Here is a 15,277-nt window from a genome sequence, read left to right as displayed (position 1 = left end):
AGGCCTTTTGACCAATTACTACAAGCCACAATCAGCCTTAGAGGCTGACGCGGAAAACTAGAAAAGCATCTCTTTTTTTCTACAACCGGCATGTAAATACTACTTAGCTGCGCTTTGCATAGATACAATTATCTTAGGTTTGATGTTAGGAATAGCTCATTTAAATATATCCGACCGTTACAGAACTTTATAGCTAGGTGTAAACTAGTTAGTGAAGAGTGCTACTGTCATGATAGCGTGATCTGTTTGGGTGAGAGATGCTGTCCCCCTGCCTTCCACAGCTCCGACTCATCTCCTGCTCCTTTCTTCTTATTTTGCTTTTTCAAGCCGGCGACACCAAGAGAGATTTAAAAAGCGCCTGCAGCACCTGCCAGCAAATTACTGAGAACTTCAACAAGGTCAGAGATCTTTTCAAAACACCCGTCTTGCTTGCACTGCCTTGCTAAACTAATCAATCTCAAGGAACAAAATGCTATTTTAGGCATGACTGTCAGGTGAAAGGAAATGCATTCACGCTTTAATGCATTTAATTGATGCTTTTTATTTGAAATATGTGGCGGGCATTTTGTGCTCACTCCTTTTAAATCTGGCAGTCCTAAATAACCACCAGTCCTGCAAGGCACATCTGATAAGTCGACCTTATTGGTCAAGGTGCAAAACCTCTACTTCTTTCCACTTGGTATAAATAACTTGGGTTTGTGATTTTCTTCTTTTTTCAGGGCTATGATAGAACAGCAAAGCAGAACTTTGGAGGAGGCAACACAGCATGGGAGGAGAGAAAACTGTCCAAGTATGAGACAAGGTGAGACGAGTCCAGATTGTCCTGTCCTCTGCTAACACCAGGTCAACCTGGTACAGAGCAGTTTGACCTCGGCAGTGGAAGCATATCTACGTTTTTAGATAACAAATCATTAAACAAGGTTGCACCAAAAAGAGAACCTTTACTTTTACTTGTCGCCTCCTGTGTCGTACCTCCCAGCTTCCTTTTCCTCTATGCTCCTGTGTGGATATACCTATGTCTGTCTTCCTGCAGTGAGATTCGCCTGATGGAGATCTTGGAGGATCTGTGTGATAGCAGCAGCTTTGAGTGCAACCGTATGGTGGAGGAACACGAGGAGCAGTTTGAGACCTGGTGGTTTAAAAAGTGGGTGTCCAGTGAGATTGACAGAGGAACTGTCAATGAGCATGAGCTGATGTTCAGAAAAGTGTTTAAACATAAGCAGTTATCTAATCTGGGACCTTTTTGTACCTGAATTATTTCACGATCAGGTTTAACAAACTAGCTATTCCCCAAAATATTGAAAAACCAGCTGAACTTAGCAAGTTTTTGCAGTAAGTTTCTACAGTCATTGAAGTCCACCTCTTCCCATTTCATCCCCTTCTGCAATGCAGGAAAACCAAACATCCAGATCTGCATAAATGGTTTTGCATAGACACCATCAAGGTCTGTTGTCCAAAGGGAACATTTGGACCTGATTGCAATGGTAAGGAACTATTCTAATGAAACCAGAGGGAAAACAGATCTGGCTGTAACATTTGACGCACCAATGATAATAATAATTTTGCTTCCGAAGCTTGTCTAGGGGGCTCGGAGAGGCCGTGTCATGGAAACGGGGTGTGTGACGGCGATGGGACCCGCGGAGGCAACGGGAAGTGCAGCTGCGACCACGCCTATAAGGGGGAGTTCTGCTTAGACTGCGTCGACGGGTATTTCAACCAAGTCAGAAACGATACCTACTCTTTGTGTACAGGTAAACTTTAGGCAAACTTGTATAGGAAGCGACACGGTTCAGTGAATTGGTCAATGATACAGGGTTTACATCCTGCCACAGAGTGCGACGCGTCGTGCAAGACCTGCACTGGCGCCACCAATCAGGACTGTGATGAGTGCAAGGAGGGCTGGGAGAAGGATGACCAAGAAGCTTGTGTCGGTAGGAGGAATACCATCCTGTTCTGCAGAGGGATTTAATTATAAAGAAAGACTTGGTGTAGGGTTGCACATTTTGAAACTGATACATTTGTGTTGTTGGCCAAATGATTTGCAGATGTGAACGAGTGTGCCAAAGAGCCTTCACCGTGCAAAGAGGATCAATACTGCCTTAATGCTGAAGGTTCCTACTCCTGCAATGGTAAGGTTGCGATTAGTTTCCTTGGATTAAAGGGGGAAAAAAATTCAGAAATAATAAAATAGTCACAATATTTTCAACCTTTTTGCAGCAGCTGAACATTGAATTAATTAGTTTTGATCGGCTTGCACTCACACAGGTTGTGACGAGGCGTGCACCGGCTGCACTGGAGGTGGTCCTGATGAGTGCCAGGCTTGTGCTGAAGGATACAAGGATGTAGAAGGAACCTGCACTGGTAGGATGGAAATATTTCAGTAGATTGTAAATTATCGAGGAAAACAACTATTACCATGTGTACAGAGTCATTTTTGCAGATGTCTTTTGCTTATTGCTATCCTTGCTTTCTAGATATTGATGAATGTTCACAGTCGGAGCCTGCGTGTGTGAAGGAGAACCAGGAGTGTGTCAACAATAAAGGCAGCTTCATCTGCATCTGCTCCAGTGGCTATGAGGAGGAAGATGGCGAGTGTGTCCAACAGAGCGGTGAGGGTCACTACGTTAAATACTCAAACATTTCACCATTGGTAGCATTACTCTCACCTTTTTCCTTCCTTTGTCTGTAGATGAAAAGGAGGAGTCTGAAGCATCGGAGACGACTCCAGGGCCACATGGGGAGCTCTGATGTTGAAACTTGGACCCGTATATGAACGAACTGAACCTCATTACTTTTTTTTTTTTAAACTTGACCGCAATCAATATACCACATGTTTTCAAAACCCACCAGTGTTTTCCAGCAGTGGAATTGGACAGAAACAGGACATTTTATGCCACTGTTCATTTGTTTTAATAAAGTTGTTTCAATAAACGTGAATAATGTTGAATTCAATGTGATTCTATGTTAACTAATCAAATACTTTCTGTTTTATTTTATAACTTTTAGAATGGAGCAAGTTTAACTGAAGCAGTAAATTATTGGAAAATCAAAGGAAAATGGTAACTTTGTTGCAGTAATTTGAAATCACCACATGATGGCAGTGTTAAGTTCCCTTTCAGAGGCTCATAGTAAAGGAGCCAATTGGTAACAAGTTGCATAAATGTATGCATAGAAAGCAATTACACAAGTGAAAGCTTGGACACAATACAATGGGTAGTCTCATATTCATTTATTTAAATGATTAAGTAAAACGTTAGTTTTACAACGCAAACGCTGGGTAGTCAAAACGGCAAGTCAGCTCCTGTAAAACAAAGATCTTAGGAATTTAAATGTGTTTTGGAATGCTATGAAACTAAAATACAAGGTCTGCGTTTTATTAAAGTTGGGTAGCTTTGTAATGTAAAAAATACGTTTCGTATTTTGAACACAAATTGATTTATAGACATTTTATTCTGAGTTATTTGAATTAACCATTTGATTTGACAGTTTTCAAAGATTTTATTATTTTTTTAGCAACCCAAAAGAAACATGTCACGCCTACATTTGTAAAGCTTTGAGGAAAAACTGCCCGACAACGCAGGAGACATTTTTAAATGCAATCGTGTTGCAGTGACTCAGGATTGCCACACGATGGCAGTGCTGGCTGTTGAAATTTCGATCTTCATCGCTCACATGTCTGGAATGGATCCAGAAAGCGAGGGATGCTGTGTTGGTGTTTTAAATCATCTTTACTGTGCACTCAGTATCCTCAATAATACAGAATTTCCTCCTAGATTGAGCCGGAGTTTCCTTTACAACCTGCGGTAATAAAAGTACATTTCCCTACTCTTAAAGCCTAATTATTTAAGAGATTAGTCTTAATCTAAATTACTTTCCTTGAGGTGGGCACAAGTGGAGGTAGTCGTGTTTCTTACCAACAATTGCCCACCCTTCAGTCTCTCCTCCTGATCAACCCTCTCCGCTATCTTTGGGATGATGTAAGTTGTTTTGATTTGCCGGATCTTGCCGAAGGTGGAAGGAGCAGCCAGTTGAGACCTGTCTGAGCCGGCAGCAGAGATGCAGAGTTGCCCTACTCTGACCCTCGCACTCAGCATGCTGGGCTCATCACTGCGGAGGCATGGATTACACTGTTAGAACTATCTCGTGTTATTAAATATTTTATCCATAACTCAAAGGAGAAAGTGTTTGCTTTAGGAGATGGATGATATGAGGTACTTGGCAAGAAGAGAGCATCAGCGTGAGTCAGCATCCTGACTAATACATGAGTCAGTGTACCTAATACTGATGCCACCCTTTTAGGTGAATTTAGCCTTCATCAGATGCATGTTTGATATAATGTTTTATGTTCTGGAGATGAGATGTACTCCACTGAGCCTACCGCACTAACAGCTTTAGTGGGAAAGTCTGTTGCAGGAACCTGATGCTTAATGACAGTCAAAGCAGATTTGCTTTTTCCTCATTTATGCCTTCTCCCAGTACTAACCAATAAGAGCCAGGAGGCAAATGAACCAGTCTTGTAGAGGTACAGCATTGTCTTTTAAATATCTTGACTGATCTCTTTAGATTTTATTTTTCCATCATGTCACACAAGGTAGCATTGTATTTAAGTAGTTCCTTAAGCTATGTCCACGGGGGCCATGTTTAACAACCTCAGATGTTGTGAATTAACCTATCAGAATCTTCTAAAGCTTTGACATCCCCTTGTGGACTTCCCCAAATTGCCTAAAATTGCTTTTTGTGTATGTACACTTCTGACTTGGCAAATTACTCTTGGCCCACATCTTAAATTCATTTACCTTATGAATAACTTGAAAATGATGCAACAAATGTTTCACTCTCTGGGAAAAGAAAACGATGCTCCTTCATGACTTTCTGATTTTCAGTGCTTTGAACTTGTGACCCGTTTGAAGACCGCTCCTTTAACCACCAGGCTTTCCTTTTGTTGGGGATTGTTTATTCTGAATGCTGGCCTCCCCTTCCGTGCGGTAAAGCGACCTAGATTCAGTTTTGCACATGCATGCATGCTCGCTCGCTCTGTGGTTGGAGGGGCACCCCGATACTTTCTTTTAACCTTGGTGGTTTTCCGCTGTAAGTAAACCTCAGCTGTGAAGCACATGGTCCAGCTGTAGCAGGGCGACTACTAGGATGCTTCCAGAGATGGAAAACACAGGGACGCAAGGGTGATGGCACCAAATTCTGTATAAAGTGTTTTTCACCACTTCTTGTTCAGTGGCATTTTTTGGGCATATAAATCTACTGCTCTTCTTCCGCAGTCATCAAGGGTTTCATCTCAAACCAGCTTTTTTCCCAGAGCTATCCTTAGCCGAAAGTCTTCATTGTTCCATTATAGGCCGGTGGGACGGGGATAATCACAGTGCCGAGATGCTCTAAGGGAAACTGCATGTTAAACTAGAAGCCAGATGTGGCACCATGTGCTTTTGTTGTCTGTCAGCGGTCTGCACAGCCTCTGATGTCAGGCACTCCTTAAACTTGCTGCCCTCTCTGATGCGGTCGGCTTCGCCTTGTTTTCGGCCAGCTGGACTCCCAGCCGCCGACGATTAGGCCGGACAAACTGGACGCCGTGGGCTGGAGCTCAAGACCCATGGCTTCTTGTGGAATCTTTCCTTCAAGGTGCAAAAAAGTGACACCAACCCTCCTGATTCTGGCCTCTTTTCTTATAAGATGTAGACATTGACAGGAAGTGAAAGCATTAGAAGAGGGTGGAACAGCTGGAGCCATTTGCCTTGGGGTGAGGAGGGGGAAATTGAAAATCTGCTTTGTTTGTGAAAGACATCTAACTCACTGACTCGCAGCTTGTGTGACCCCCATATCACCCTCAATTGAACAGATTCCTAAATTTTCATAAGGAGAAGAAAAAGTATAAAAGTAATAATAGCAAAGTGCAATAACCTGGTTGCATAAATGTGCATCCTTAAACTAACACCTTGTTGAAATACGTTTAGGATTTATTTGTTATGCATCCTATTGATGCCCAAAACTGCCTAAATTTAACAAAAATATAAACCCTCATCACAGCAGATCTCGAGTAATGCAATGAAGTTTGCAGTTCCATCTGTGCTGCATCTTAGCAGAAAACAGCAGAATCAAAAGCACTTGATCCAGATTTCTTTTCTCCTTAAAGAGACTGCCACGGTTGGATTGTATGTTTGGTATTTCCCAGAGTAAATTCAGTTGACCTTTAGTGAGAAAAAACAGGGAAACATAATCTACATCTGAATTATTTAGGTCACAAGATTTTTTTTCCCACCAAAAGAAAACACAGTAGGGCCCTTAAGCAGCAGAGAATTCAATAACTGCTGTTTTGATTGCATGTACAGAAATTAGATTCTACCTGAGACCATTTCAACTCAATAACAACACAGAGCCAATCCCAGCTTTTTAAATTATTCAGTGTGTTTTGTTGCCTTGTTTCATTGCGCTGAGAATGAAAACAATCTTTCTGTTGTTTGTAATGTTCTTATATGCTTCAATAGAGTGAAAATTGTATTGTTTTACTTTCTTTTGTACAATCCACTGTGGCTGGACCGTTTTCAGGGGGGTATTCCTTCCTATTCTCAGTGTTGAACAGAGACTGCCCTTACAACGATCTGTTTGATCCTGAAGCCAGGGTCCAGGTCTAGAATTGTCTCTGCATGTGCAGGTGTGCACATGTGCTGAGCATAACAGGGCGATGAGATTAGGCCCAGTGTGCTTTCCGTGTACAGCAATACGTCACGACTGAATCATTGGCCTCTGATCTTTTGCAGCCATCAGGAATGAGAGGAGACAGATAGGAGACTTTGATCTCAGTGCTGTAGGTTTAAGTCCTTTGTCTGTTGAGATGCAAATAAAAATGAAAACACTGAGACATTTTATCTGCTTTTGCTCTAGTTATTACTGCATTAATAAAATAACTATCTAAACTGGCGCTGGAACAGTGAACCAGATCTTTACGCTTATGGAATTGCTGAGTTGTTCATGGTACTTTTGGTTGCATTGTCCACATCTGCAGAAGGATTACAACAGTCCAGTCAAGGTGGTTTGTGGGGGATTCTGCATCTTTCCTGGATTGTTTTAATTGGTATTTGTCAAAGGAAGTGCTGTGTCTGCTTTTCTGGCGCAAAGTCGAACTTGTTCCCAGTACTATATCTGATTATGGTGTTTATGGACCACATCTCAAGGTGCATTTGTGACGAGGGTTTGGGAACCTCAGGGTCTCACCTTAGCTTGTTGCAGATGCTCTAACGGCATGTGGCAATGGACCACCAGGAAAGAGGCTGATTGCTTTCCTAAGGGTAGGGATCAGTCTGTGAAGCAAGAGGAAATGTTCAAATAACTTGTCTTGTTCACCAGAGAGAATGGTGGGTAGATGGGTTGAGACCTTGCCTGGAGTAACGTGGTCACTGCTCTGGTCTGTCACGGTGAAGAAAGAGGAGAATCAAAATGAAACTCCAGCGGTCATCAGATATAGCTCATGGCCAAAAGGAGGAATGCCGGAGACAACAAGCTGAAATAAGCAAGGCAGAGTTACATTACTCTACTTTCTCTGAAAAGAACTCTTTCAAAAGGGATTTTAAATTTGACAGGAAATATTTGTGGTTTAAAAACCGTGACTATCTACACCCAAGATACACCTTTTTACCATTAGTCAGCTCAGGCTCTCTTTGGCAATCCTTCAAACACACCTTTTAACACTAGATTCATAAACAAATGCTTAAAACTGAGCAGGTACCTCTTTTACTTCCAGACAGCTCAGCTATGTGAGGGGAAAAACATCTGGGGTTCTCCTGGAGTGCCTCAGACCAAGATGCTTAGCAGTAGATCCTTTGAGCCATGTTGATTGGGCTTCTTTCCTAAAACCACTATGAGATCCCTTTTTTTTTTTTCTTTATCAGGGAGCTTTAGAGTCCAGATGCATGCCTCAGTCCCTGTGTTATGTCCAAACAGTTAATCTTTGGTAGAAAGCTGTTTTGCAAATGGCTGGAGAACATCAAATGCCTAGCCAATTGATGTTTTACCTCAACATATTCTTGTATTATACTAAGATGGTTTTAATGCTTTAAAGTCCCCTTGCTGCTCAAACTGCAAAAGTAGCAATGGTGCCTCACCAATTCCTTGTTTGAATCTGCAGGAAGATCCATTGAGTTTTTTTTTGTTATTCCTTCATCCTTGCAGGGTTTGCGTATCTTTCTGGTGGTCAATGGATAAGAGCTGGGATTCACCCTGAACAGGTAAGGAAAATTCTGCTTCATCAACTTGGAATTCTTTAATGAGTAATAGTTTTCATAAATATTCTTTATAGGGCACCTTTTGTCATGGTAAAAATTCCCTAATAACCTGCATTATACTTCCATTATAAAGTACAGGGAGTCCTGTACAACCGTTTTTGGGACCAGGCACGTGGTTTCTCTGTTGCGGCACCGTGTAACTAACGCTCAAATGTTGCATGTGTGCAGGTAGTAAAATGTTAGACATTCCCCCTTCAGATAAGTCATCCTTGGATGGCTAGAGAACCTAACACGGAGATCCCATAAGCACACCAATAAAGTCACGGACAGTCGGAGCCAGATGTTCAGCAGTTGGCTGAAATAGCAACGTCGGGTATGTTCTTATCCTTGTCAAAAACGCTTTGAGCAATATTTCTACTGGAAATAAATGTAAAGAAAATATATATATATATGAAAAAAAGCTGCATCAGGGGTTGTGCGTCTGGAAGCATGATCTATGCAGCATTGGGTTTGCGATGAATTAGCAGGATTTTGCATTGTTCACCTATTGTAACACCTGGGGCATTTATAAGACACTTTCTGGTTACCCACATCAAAGGCATTTTTCTCCTGCACTGCTGGACCCAACTTCAAAGTGATTTCCAGACCCTTTTTTTTGTCCAAAACCAGCTGTAAAACCCCGGTGGAGGCGGAGATCTCTGTTCCTTTCTCTATATAGCAGTGTGTTGTTGCCATGGCGCTCAGGTGGTGTTGACACTGGAGGGTGTAAACAGGACGGAAGGGAACAAGGAGTTGATGAGTAGGGGAGAGAAGGAGTCACAGATGACAAGTCTTGGCGATAAACTGCATTGCTGAGGGTGGAAGAGCAAGAGTTTATGCTTACTGTTACAAAAACATGTTTTTCTCATGAATTTGTTCTTTATTTTATTTGTTTTGATTTTTTTTTTTCCTTTCATAAACCGCAACTTTTTCTGTAATAACTCGGAATAACTTCTATGGCTTTTTAACAGTTATGCATTTGTCCCTTACAGATTTCTTTCGTTTTTCCTTTTTGGCACAATTTAATGTTTTAGATTACTAAACATCCTTTACAGATCAGACAAAAATAACCGGAATAAATACAAAAGATGACGATTTCTCTTATTAAAGGAAAAAAAACTCTCAAACTAAATTGTGTCATGTGAGTACATAACTGGTGCCATGTTAACTAACCCAGGTTTGATTACTGTTTGAGTAATTATGAAATCACTGAAACAGAACTTGTCTTACAATACAAAGTAGGCCTCACAAAGATACGCATCCTGCCTCTATCTTAAAAAAAAAAATTCAAAAGCAGATGCAAAACAAAATCAGGAATATCTAAAAGTCAACAAAATGGTTAAAAACTGACTTGAGAGCTACTATCAACAAATGGAGAAAACATTGAGCGGTGGTGGACCTTCCAAGAGAAGGCTAGCCTACCAAAATTACTTCAAAAGTGCATTCACATTACATACATGAGGTTGAAAAACAATCCAGAGTATCTCCAGCACTGCAGGCCTACTTCCTTCAACTTAGGTCAGCATTAATGATTTAACAATGAGAAAGAAACTGGGCACAAATAACCTCGTTGGTGGAGAAGACCAGAACCCCTGCTGACTAAAGAACACAGAAAGGACGGTTTAAAAATCATCTTGATGATCTCCACAACTTTGAAGAAATATTCTACTGACTGACAAGAAAAACAAATAACTTTTGGAAGGTTTATGTCCCGTTAAATCTGACATAAAACTAACAGCGTTTCAGTAGAAAACCTCATGCCTACTGTCAAACATTACGGTGTTTAGATCTTGACGGTTTGTTTCTTCAGTTTGTGGCCTTAAGCTCAAACGTATGTAGCAGAACAATGGTGAAAAACAATTGCTTCTCTAAACAACCCAATAACAGGTTTTAGGATGGTTTTAAATCCAAATGTGGCTAAAAGAAGCAAAGAAGCATGAGTCAAAATTCCAACACAGATATGTAAAAATATAATTTCCAGCTACTTTAACAGTCTTGATGGCAAACCTTTTTATTTTTTAAAGCAAAAAGACACAATTGTTTCCACTGTCATTACAATTATATAAATTGTTAGTCTTACTATCTTCTCTAACGCATCAATTTATTGTTATTTTTATTCTGATAAATACAAAAATGCTCAAAGCAAGAGAAAATGCTAACTTTTTTCACAATTTCTCTGACATTTTTCAATGTTCTAATCACAATGTTCTTTATTATGGATTTAATGTGATAGGCCAACACAAAGTACAGCAAAACTGCTGGAAGGTGAATGTTTGTGTCTTTTTCAGCCTCTAACAGGTTTTCTTTTGCTATCGTCTCCTATTTGGCTCCATCCACGAAATGTATCCCCACGGTCTGCTGCTTCCACCTCTGTGTTCCACTGACTTATTGAAGCTGACAAGTAGTGCTGCTTTTCCTCCTCACATTGTGTTTTACACGTAGGCCAAAAGGTCAAGCTGTTGACTAACTCTGGAGATAATTCACGTGTATTTAAAGTTACTCTCTTCCAATCCAATTTGTAATAACTGTTTTGTTGTGTTAAGCAGCATGTGCTCAAACGCCAATTTCATTACCCAGTCAGCTGTACTCTCAGAATACAACAGACTACAGCTGGAGCTCCAAAACATTCTCTCATCTTCCTCCAGCTTCCTAAACGTGGCTCACTCTGATCCTCGTTTTATTGAATTGTTTAGTGGACGTGTTCCATCGCAACATAATAAGAGGGGACGCAGTTCTCTTATGAACCTTCAAAAGCCACATGAAAGCGACGCGCAGTCTATTGCGAGCAGCAAACAACGTGCCCTTCGCGGGCTTCTGTGTCGCTCGGCGTGGAACTCATTTCCTGGCCGCTATCGCTGCATATGGCTTTGTTTTTTCTGGACGGGGACCCCAGAGAAGAGAGAGCAGCGATCACAGGAGGGCTCAGCAGCTTATCCTCGCTGACCACCACACTGATGGCGGTTATGCAACCGAAAGGGCTACTCTCGGTCAGCACAAAGGGTGATTCGCGTTCAGTTCAACAGTCTTCGGGGAAAAACAAAATCTGCTGTTTTTCTTATGAAGCCTCGTTTCGAAGTGCAGCCTTCTTCCTGAGCACCAGTTAGGCATTTTCTGTCTCTTCCGAGCGTCTCAGCGGGTCGGCTTTGAAGGAAAAAAAAAAAAGAGTGCGGTCCGTATTGAAGTCTGTGCTGATGATTCTGCAGTCAGAGTGAGCACTGCTGGGTCAGCTAAGCCTTGCCTGTCACCTCTCTGTCAGTTCAGCACTTCTGAGCATATATCTGCCATGTAGAGCTGCCGGTCCGCTGGCATTCCCCACAGCACCTCACCGCACTGAAGCATACCCGACGCATCCTGTTATTCACATTCACGGTTTTCAAGTTAAGTGCTAAAGTGCTTCTAAAATACCTTTTCAGATTTGCAGGTTTACATAAAAGAATCAAAAACAGATTAAAGACTGAATCCAACATATCTTAAATACGTAACTTTAAAGATTCTAATGGAATCTAGAGATGCACTGAAAAGCTGACTATAGGACAGAATGTTTTTTGTTTTAGCTAAAATAAACATGGTTGGTTAGCCATCATATGGTGCCTGATTATTTAGGCTAATAATTATCCGAGGTAATGATAATAATCACTGAAAGTTTATTTCCAAATAGATCCATGATCCTTTAATGTGGGGGAAAAAAATCATAGATACAAAAGAAAAGTAACTTACTTGGTCATTATGCAGCAGAACACTGTGAGTTCCACACCACTGATCCCAATATACACAAACCTTTCACAGCGGGAGCACCTCAAAGCCAACACACATACTACAAAGATATGAAAGAACTTGACGTTCCACAATTTTTTAAAATTAATCACAAGCAGACCAATGTTTGCTGTCACCGGTAGTGACAGCAAACATTGGTCTGAATCCGAGATTACCCTATAAAGCCTATTTTAAAGCATGTGATGTCGCCACTGCTCCTAATGCAAAGACATAGTGACCACTGTTCTTCTACCCTCTTCTGTCACTGAAATGAAATCAAAATCAACTAGAACTGGAATCAGCAGGTCAAATCTTTAAAATAAAATCAGGAAATCATAAATTAGCCAAAAGACTTTGATTCAACATGGTATTTTTTTGTCTTTGTTAATCAAGTTAAGTATACCACCCTTCAATATCTCACACATCTCCATATGAAGCCATATAAATAAATTGTTATAACGGAGACTTTGTGTTCCTTTGGCTTAACTCCAGTTCTCCACTAGGGAACTTTGCTGCTTTTCTGTTACCATCCACTTGTCTCCTCATCATCCAGCTTTGTTTGACACTGCTTCAGTGGTTTTTAAGTTTTTAGCTAGTGCTCACATAGTTTCACACAGGCAAGTTAAGCAATTGTCTTACAACAATTTACTTTCTTACTTAAACTTAATGTTCTCACTAATTAAATTAACTCAAATTTAAGGCTGTTTTTTTGAGTGAGATTATGCTATTGCACCAAATGCAATTTAATGTAAAAAAAAAAAAAAAAGAAAAACTGAGGACTGTTCCTTCAATCATATAAAACCACCAGTAAGTGGCTTTTCTCTGATCTTGATGATCTACTGTATGTCTTTTAATCTTTGAACACTAGGTGTCACCCTCCATGCAAGAGGTGATCCGTCAGGATTCAGACGGCTGCCCCCACACATGGCGAGCTGCTGGCCAGAAAACATGTGGACCCACGAGAAGTCGAGAGGCCAGAGACAGCTGTGGACGGGAATCAGCCAGCAGGGGTGGTCTGTCTTGTTTTACAGTCCTCAGCTGCATGGGCCTCTTCTCCTGAGGACTTGAATATTTTATTATGGCGTTAAAGAGGCTGATCCTCGGTGTAGCATCGCAAACAACTTCACTGTAGTTCTTATATGGCCTTTGGGTAATGATCATTAGTCACATAGACCTTGTTTCTGGGTAAAGTAGAAGTGTATGTGCAATTTTAGATATGTTTAGTTACTAAAAATACCCTTTTCATTTATTGTGATATTATAGACAGAAATCTTATGTATCTTTTGGAATTTTATGTGATAAACCAACTAAAAAGGAAAATGACGCAAATCAATCAAGTTCAAAAGAATGCCTTCAGAAGTCCCCCATGCCTTGTATGAAATCCACCTGTTTGCAGTGTAATCTGTGTATAAATACAGCTGTTCTGTGACGACCTCAGAAAATTGTTTGAGGACATCACAGAACAAACGGCATCAGCGAGTGGCTTAAAGCAGGATTAGAGTATAAAACAATATCTTAGCGTATACAATATCTTTTAACTTTTACATCTCACAGAGTACTGTTCAGTCCATCACCTATCTGAGAAGCAACTAAGATCACCACGGTAACTCTGGAGGAGGAGCAGAGAACGTTGGCTCAGGTGGGAACATCATCGCACAAACTTCACAAACTTTATGGTAGACTTATTAGTCAGTAATCAGTAATTTACAGACTAATAATTCACAAATAAACGCATTTTTGGAAAGACTGATGCATAACAAAGTCCTCTGGCCAGATGGGAACTCAGCTGGACTTTTTGGCTTAACAATTTTGAGGTGGAAAAATACCCACTTCATATCCACTTGACTGTCGGCATGGCGAAACATGGCAGTGGCATTATCAGACTCTGATGCCTTTCTTCAGTAAGGAGAGGTAAGCTGGACAGAGTTGAAAGTAAACCTGCTAGAAGCTACAAAAACATGGCACTGAGGTTCAGCTTCCAGCAGGACAGTGATCCTGTAATCTGGGGTATGAACACAGCAAGGTTGATTCTTTTAACACTTATTGTCCAATAAAAACCTTCTTTCCTTGTTGCAGATTCTTTCTGGTCTAAAATCTAACCAAGAATCGGTTAAGTGATAGTGACATAACATTCAGTCAGTCTTTGATGTGCAGATTTGATCAGGAAATTAGCCTCCTTCCAAACTTTTGTCCCTACACAAGCAAGGAGGAAGAAGAAAAAAAAAAAAAAGAGAGAGAGAAAGAGAAAAAGAGCTTCCGGTGCTTTTCATTCTGTTGCAGAAAATGTAAATTAAGCGTGTGACCAAATGACTACAAAGCTTGATCTGGCAGGTTTTACATAATGCTGGAAGCTGGTCAGGTTTCCCGTAGCCAAGCACTAGCAGCTACAACTTGGCGCACATCCTGTTTCTGGGGCTATTTAGCCACGGCTGTGAATGGCTCCGGTTGAGAAACGCGGTGGAAGTGTCTCCGATTGCGGAGAGGAGGAAAAGGCGGCGAAGCGGCCCACTCACCAGCTTGCTGCGGCCCCCACGCGCAGACATACACAAACCCCCGCACGTAGTGAGGAATATGAACATATTGGCAGCCACGACGGCTGATGCACAACCTCCGAAGCCATCAGGTGGAGAACTGTAAACGGCAAACCTTAAATCGCACGTGAATTTAACTAACACCGAATACAAAGGGCTACACACAATCTTTTGACTCTTTCCATCTTGTTCTCCCGCCTACACACCGACACGCTATCACACATGTTTGTACGTGCCAGGACAGAACTCCCAGATGGACTACTACCAGAGCAGCAGTTGCAAAACAAAGGCCTGTTTTCAAGCCGCAAACTTTAAAGCGAGAACCAAGACGATTTTTGACGATGTTAAGACACCGATGCTTTGCGTGGCTGATAGAGCATCAGTCTATTGGCTGGTTTTTCTTATGTGTGACATAAACTTCTATTTTTCACACCTTCAGTTGTCATTTATGTCAGTTGTGTTAACACATTTGGGATGTATGGCTTTAATTTTGTCAGTGTGTTTTGCAAAACTATTAATATCCCCTGACATTTTTCACATTTTATCACACTACAATCACAAACTTCAATGGATTTTGTTGGTGTTTCTTTGGATTAAAATCCATTTTAATTTGAAAGCATCAAACATAGTTTCTTCCAGGATTTAGCTCCCAGCTAAAGAAAGGCACGATTCCACCACAATTAATGCAGCTCCATTGTGTTGGTTTGCAGTTGTGCCACTGTCCTT

General features: G+C 41.1%; 1 protein-coding gene and 2 long non-coding RNA genes across 4 annotated transcripts; 1 reads left to right on the top strand and 2 right to left on the bottom strand.

The window, feature by feature from the left end:
• Window positions 1-68: 68 nt before the first annotated feature.
• Window positions 69-2,947, top strand: creld2 (CRELD disulfide isomerase 2). The gene is made up of 10 exons (XM_028043824.1): window positions 69-398; window positions 720-802; window positions 1,034-1,144; window positions 1,393-1,484; window positions 1,575-1,751; window positions 1,833-1,931; window positions 2,046-2,129; window positions 2,266-2,361; window positions 2,475-2,609; window positions 2,690-2,947. The coding sequence occupies exons 1-10, from the start codon at window positions 258-260 to the stop codon at window positions 2,746-2,748; spliced, it is 1,077 nt and encodes a 358-aa protein (XP_027899625.1). The 5' UTR covers window positions 69-257; the 3' UTR covers window positions 2,749-2,947.
• LOC114160908 (uncharacterized) lies at window positions 2,806-7,307 on the bottom strand. The gene is made up of 2 exons (XR_003598892.1): window positions 7,222-7,307; window positions 2,806-4,107 (listed from the first exon to the last, which is right to left on the bottom strand). It is a non-coding gene; the product is annotated as an uncharacterized LOC114160908 (long non-coding RNA).
• An 80-nt stretch (window positions 7,308-7,387) lies between these two features.
• On the bottom strand, window positions 7,388-15,070 carry LOC114160651 (uncharacterized). Of its 2 annotated transcripts, XR_003598823.1 has the most exons (3): window positions 14,534-15,070; window positions 8,109-8,984; window positions 7,388-7,507 (listed from the first exon to the last, which is right to left on the bottom strand). It is a non-coding gene; the product is annotated as an uncharacterized LOC114160651 (long non-coding RNA). The 2 variants fall into 2 exon arrangements; XR_003598822.1 differs by lacking the exon at window positions 7,388-7,507 and having other exon boundaries at window positions 7,888-8,984.
• Window positions 15,071-15,277: the final 207 nt, after the last annotated feature.

This window comes from Xiphophorus couchianus, chromosome 17 (assembly GCF_001444195.1).
Source record: "Xiphophorus couchianus chromosome 17, X_couchianus-1.0, whole genome shotgun sequence".
Lineage (NCBI taxonomy): Eukaryota > Metazoa > Chordata > Actinopteri > Cyprinodontiformes > Poeciliidae > Xiphophorus > Xiphophorus couchianus.
The sequence above is the reverse complement of the archived record's forward strand: the minus strand, read 5'-3'. Positions and strand labels throughout refer to the sequence as shown.